Genomic DNA, 6,365 nt, shown 5'->3' with positions numbered 1-6,365 from the left:
GAAGACCCCAAGCGCTCACGGTCCCTGGGTGCCGACCGCACGCCAGGTGCAAGGTGCGGCCTGTGTCTGATTTTATTTCATCCCTGCCACAGCCCCAATGAGGAAACTGAGGGTTGCCGTGGTTGTCCCAGCTCCCCCCAGTGGTGAGGGGCAGAGCTGAGCCACGTACCCGAATCTGGGGGGGCCCCGGTTCGTGCAGCGGGCTGTGGGTGGGAAATAGAGGGAGCAAAGGCCGGTCTGTGGCCCCTAATTCAGCAGCGATTCGGGGAAGATCTCGGGAACGGGAGCCAGTGTCAAGAGGCCGCCGTGTTAGAAGTGGTGACTGGTCAGTCTGGCAGAAACATGTCCAGACCAGGGAGTGTCCACACCAGGCCCGTGGTGGAGGCCCCAGGCCCCGGACCCCAGCCACTCCCCACCCAATCGTGACGAGACGCCATGCCAAAGTGTGGTCACCGGGGTGGTGTGCGTCAGGACCTCCTGCAGGGGAGGCCGTAAAACCCCGGACACAGGCCAAGTTCTGGTACGAAGACGTCCAGAAGCCGGAGCTGACGTCAGCCTCAGACGCCGACACCGCCTGTCCGCTGACCGCTGGACCAGCCCCGTGGGCGCACGGGGGGAGGGGGATGGGAAGGGCGGCGGGCTGTGGCTGTGGGGGCTCAATGTCCACAGCTGCTGTCGAGCTTGGTGGGTCACCGCATGGGCGCTGGGTTCCAAACTGACATGCCGCTGAGTATCTGTGTGGCCTTGGGCAAGTTAACCTCTGAGGCCCTGTTCCCTCATCTATAAAACGGGGGGATTAAAATATTTACCCCAAAGGGCTGTCGGGAGGGTTTAGCAAGGCGATGCTTATAAAGCGCTTGGAGCAGTTCCTGGAGAGAGCGTCATTGTCACTATAATTATTAAGGGATCTTTTGAGTGTCTGTAAGGGCCCGCCCAAGTAGGCGGGAGACCTGTCACGAGAGAGAAGGGACTCTGCTGAGTAGAGCCCGCCCCGGGCCTTCTTTTGGACGAGAACGTTCTCCGTGACTCAAGCCACGCTGGCCCTCCTTGAACGCACCAAGCTCTGTCTCACTCCAGGGCCTTGGCACATGCCATGTACTCTCTTCGCCCTGCCTGGCTGCCTTCTACTCGTTCTTGGGGCATTTTTCTGACCTTCCTCAAGTCTGACTAGGTTGGGTCCCTTGCGTGTCCCCTCCATAGGCCTTGCCATCAAGTGGTTAAACAGTGGCCACTCTGGATTCAGATCAGGCCTGAGTTCAAATCCCACCACTGCCCGTTGTGTGGCTCTGGTCGAGTTCTCTGACTTCTCTGAATCTCCATTTCTGGACCTGTAAATGGGGGTGATTATAGGAGTGCCCGCCCCTAGGGCGGTCGTGGGTTTGGAATTACAGATTACCCAAAGGTCAGTCAACGCGCGGCTTCCCATTTCATGAGCACTCGATGCAAGGTTGCTAGACATATTTTCTATCATCGCGTTATAATTCCTATTATAATTAATTCAATATTTAAGGAAAAAAGATTCATGTCTGTTTTCTCAGGTAGGCTGTGAAGAGGGCAGGGACTTCGTTTCATTCACTCACAGTGCCTAGAACAGTGCCTGGCACATAGTAGGTACTCAATAAATACATACCGAATCACTGCCTAGGCACTGGTGTGCACCAAGCCCCGACTGCCAGGCGTTTTTTGAGACTCTCATTAAGCCCAGGAGGTTTGTGAATTTTGAATCTTACTCACTTTGCCAAAGGACAAAAGCAAAGAGGGGGAGGAAAGGAAAGGAGAGAAGAAAGGGGCGTAAGAAAAAGAGGGAGAACGGGGAAGAGACGGGGGAGAGCGGACAGGAAGCTGGAAGGAAGGGGGACGAAGGGAGGAAGAAGACGACCAGTCGGCCTGGAGGGCGGCGGAGCGCGCCACGGACCGCCTACCGGAAGGGGCTGGCGTTGCAGATGGTGACGGCGGGGAAGTCCATGGTCTTGAAGCCGATGGAGAGGGAGACGCTGACCTCCCAGCTCAGGTAGGTCTGGATGAAGACGCCCCACTGCCAGAGGACGAGGGAGGCGAACAGCAGGGTGAGCATGAGCCACATGGCCTGCTTCTTGGGCCCCTCGCAGATGATGCGCTTGGGGCCATGGGTGTTGGTGTTGTTACAGTACCACACCAGCAGCTCCTTGTACGTGTAGCCGGGGCCTTTCTGCAGCCTGTGCAGGCACTTCAGCAGGTACTTCTTCACCTGCATCGTGGCACCTGTGGAGAGACACAGGGGTGCCACGTCAGATGCGAAACCAGCCTCGCGTCATACAAGGATGTCCCACTCGCGGCTGGATCATCTCACTGGAGACAGGCAGACCAGGCTACATGTCACAGCTGTCCCTCCCTCCCTCCCTGCCTCTTTTCTTTCTTCCTGCCAACTATCATCCATCCATCCACCCATCCATCCATCATCCACCCATCCATCCATCCATCCATCCATCCATCCACCCATCCACCCATCCATCCATCCATCCATCCATCCATCCATCCATCCATCCATCCATCATCCATCCATGCACCCACCCACCACCCATACATCCAAACAAAAAGCATTTATTGAGTGCCTCCTGTGTGCCACGCACTGAATTAGCCCCTCTGGACTCGATGGGCAAAATGAACAAGGTTTCTGGCCTCTGGGAATTCCCAGCCTAGTGGACCAGTTGCTCTCGCCCCTCAGGTTCTCATCTGTAAAACAGCACTGGCTGCTCCTAACTTACAGGGTTGCTGAGAGGGTGAAATTAGCCGATGCATGAAAGTGCTCGGCACGTCAGCTACCATTAACACAAGTCATCGGCAGGTGGACAGGCATTAGTGAAATAATCCATCAGAACATGTGGTTACAAAACGTGGCAGAAGGATCAGGATCCTGCGGCCTGAGCTCCCAGAGGCAGCGAGTAGGGTGACGGGTAAGAATGAGGACTCTGAATCCGAAATGCCTGGCTTCGAGTCTCGACTCTGCCTCTTTCTAGCCGCGTGACTTTGGGCGAATTGCTTTCTCAGTGCCTCAATGTCCTCATCTGTCAAAGGGGGACAGTCATAGATTCTACCTCATAGGGTTGCTGTGAAGACAAGGAAAATATGGAGACATTGCTGACATTCGAACACCTGGATCCAGCCATTCCTGAAGCCATTTATTCCTAGACTCATCAGATATGGGAACCAACGAGTCTTCTTTCTTACTTATGCCGATCCAGACTGGGTGTCTGCCGTTTGCAACCATTAGGATCTTAACGAAAAAGCAATTCACATCACTCCACCTGTGCTGTAGTTACTTCTGCCTGCTGCTTCTCACTCCTGTGAGATCCTATACCTCCGAGGGAAGAGGCTCCGTATCCTTGCCTGGCCCAGCCTGGTGCCTGGAACTCCACCAGGCAGAATGCCAGACCTTCACATCTAAACAGAGGTCTTGAACTTGCCCAAGCACGTTCACTCCTGACCTAATTTTCTGACACAGTCGCATCCTCACCTTCCCGGTCAGTTTGTTCAAGGCTCCCTCTCTGACTCCAGTGCCTCTGCTCTGTGACGGAAATGAAGCTCCTAGTGCCTGCCCAGGCCATCACGGCTGTGAGACGGACGTCCACAGACCAAGCCAACCCCTACCTTCCCCAGAGGGCCCGTCCCCGGCTCGGGGAGAATAAAGTGCTATGTGTTTAATGATCCCGGCTCTACACGGCGCTTCTAAAGTTATTTCACTCTCGTGTGCCATTACCTACAGCGATCAGCTCGGAAGCAATGGGCTCCGTCTGTCCTGGGTAGCCTGGTTCCCCAAGGCCTGGGCCCACACCTGGGGCCCCAACGAAGAGCTGTGGAGGACATGGACAAAGGACCTCTCCAGTGTCCTCCCTTTTCCGGCCTCATGTAATCGTTCCGATTTAGTCCAGGGGGAAGCGTCGGCTTAGTCCAAGCCCTTCCAAGGTCCTAACACCCTTCCAAGGCCCCGCTGACCTCCCGGTTTATCAGTGAGGCCTGAGGCACCGGTGTAGGTAGTAGAGACAGCAGTCTGTTTCCTTTGGGTTTTGTTTTAAGTGGGATCTTCTATTTATGTCAAGAGATACTGGCTTTTACTTGAGCTTCTTAAATACACCAAGTAAAAGAAGAAGAAAAGATGCTCAGTAAATAGTAGGCAGCCAAAACTGTGACAATGGCAAGTAGATGGCAGGGGTTTGTCGAGTGCCGGCTTATCTTCTAACTACGGTTTGGCCCGTTGGGAGAGTAGCCAAGTAAGAATGAATGAATGCTACAAAAAAATTTTACGTCAGATTTCATCCCCGAGACGGTCTGTGTTTGGAACGTACACACAGCTTGAGTGCAGAGGTTTAAATCCCCTTACGGCTTCAGCCAACACGCACAAGCCAAGTGGAGATGGACTCCGTAGCATGGACGCGGGCGGAGTGGATACCGTCACTCTGGGGGAGTCACAGATTGCTACCCACATCTTGGCCCCCAGCCTGTGGCCAGCGTTTCTGGCATCGGATAACTGCTGTATGCCTCCATTTCTGTTTTCTTCCAGAAGAATGAGAGGCTGCAAAGGCATGACCCATGACCCATGACCCATGAGGTAGCCTGGGTTTGCACAAGCTTTTTTTTCTCCTTAGCACAGTATTTTTTTATAATTCTTTTTTAAAAATAATAGCTTCCTTGTGATATAATCCACATGGAATGCCATAAAACTCCTCTGTTTACAACGTAGAATTCAGTGGATTTTAGTCTATTCACAGAGTTCTTCAGCCGTCGTGAAATATTTAAAAATGTTTAGAGCGTCAATTCGATCTCAGTCGAAATCTCGGCAGACTTTTTGCAGAAATCAACAAGCCGATTCTAAACTTTGTGTGGAAAAACAATAGAACGAAAACAGGAAAAAAAAAAAAAACCTTTGAAAAAGAACCAAGTTGAAGGACGTAGACGATCTGAACCTAGATTTACCGTGAGGTGCAGTAACCAGAACAGGGTGACGCTGGCGTAATGACAGACGTATTGATTAATGGAACAGACGAGGAGAAAGACCCTCAAAGGTGCCCCGGTAATCCGATCCAGCAAGGATGGTCTTTTCGACAAGAGATGCTGAAACACACAGATGTCCACATACGAAAACGTGAATTTCAACCCCTACCCTACACTATACGAAAATTAACTGGAAACGGATCAGACACCTAAACACAAGAGCTAAAACTGTAGACCGTCCGGAAGGAGGGCAGGAGAAAGTCTCCGAAACCTTGGGGTGGGCAAAGATCTCCGAGATAGGGGACTAAATCACGAATTATAAACGAAAAATCCTCATAACCTGCACTTTATTAAAATGGACATCTTCTCTTCCAAAGACACGTTTCAGAAAACAGAAGAGCAAGCCATTGGGGAGAGACTACTTGAAATAACACGTCTGACAAAGAATTTGTAAGCAGAATACATCAAGGGTTCTTAGAACCCGGGACGAAGAACCCGACGAAAAACGAGCAGAAATGTGAAAAGACCGTTCATAAGGGATGACATATGGGTGACCCGCAGCACACGAGAAGGTGCCGAACCCTGGTAGTCACAGCAGAAATGCAAATCGAAGCCGCAGTGAGGTGCCACCTGCCACCCACGGGGGCTGACGGCGCCCGGTGATGGTGAGGGTGTGGGCCAGTGAGCGCTCTCACGTGACCGGTCGGGGTGGGAATGGCACAGCCGATCCAGAAAACCTTCCGGCAGTTGCTCATACAGTCAAATGTGCACTTGGCCTATGACCTAGCAATTCCCTTTGTGTTCATGCGAGAGAACTGGAAACACGTTCGTGTGAAGACTTTTACGTACGGATTTGCAGCAGCCCTATTCATTCATAACTCCGATCACACGAGCCGACGTCCACCAGCGGGTGGCTGAGTAAACGGGTCGGGGCCTGTCCAGACCCTGCAAAACTCCTCAGCAAGAAAAAGGAACCGACTATCGATATGTACGAAAACACAAATGGATATGAGAAATTACACGAGTACATCCTGTGGGGTTGTATTTATATGAATTAAGGAAGGAACATTAACTATTGTACTGTTGTACCATGATGAAACTATTGTACACCCCGAGTGACGTGGCAGTTAATTGGGCGTACACGTCTGTGAAAACACACACTCTACTTAGAATGGCGGTATCTCACTGTATGTAAGTGATCGCTAAATAGAGTTTTAACAAAACCTTAAACCACTGCCGTTTCAAAATCGTGAGTTCCCATTTTTTAAAAAATTGAGATTTTCTTCATCTTTTGAAAATCTGAAAGACCTGGCAGCTGTCCCCACACAGCAACATCCTGCTAGGACCGACCAGCAGCTGCCCCCCGAGGTGGAGCACCTGCTCCCCAGTTCCCCCCC

The 6,365-nt window shown here is 52.0% G+C and overlaps 1 protein-coding gene across 1 annotated transcript in view; it reads right to left on the bottom strand.

The window, feature by feature from the left end:
* Nucleotides 1-6,365, bottom strand: part of SCNN1B (sodium channel epithelial 1 beta subunit) — a 31,937-nt gene that overhangs the window by 19,025 nt on the left and 6,547 nt on the right. The window contains exon 2 of the mRNA XM_023520090.1: nt 1,923-2,241. Coding sequence (XP_023375858.1) covers nt 1,923-2,233 — 311 coding nt within the window. The 5' untranslated portion in view covers nt 2,234-2,241. The remainder of the gene's footprint in view (nt 1-1,922; nt 2,242-6,365) is intronic.

Source organism: Pteropus vampyrus, unplaced genomic scaffold (assembly GCF_000151845.1).
Source record: "Pteropus vampyrus isolate Shadow unplaced genomic scaffold, Pvam_2.0 Scaffold247, whole genome shotgun sequence".
Classification (NCBI taxonomy): domain Eukaryota; kingdom Metazoa; phylum Chordata; class Mammalia; order Chiroptera; family Pteropodidae; genus Pteropus; species Pteropus vampyrus.
This window is presented reverse-complemented; position numbering and strand designations above follow the sequence as displayed.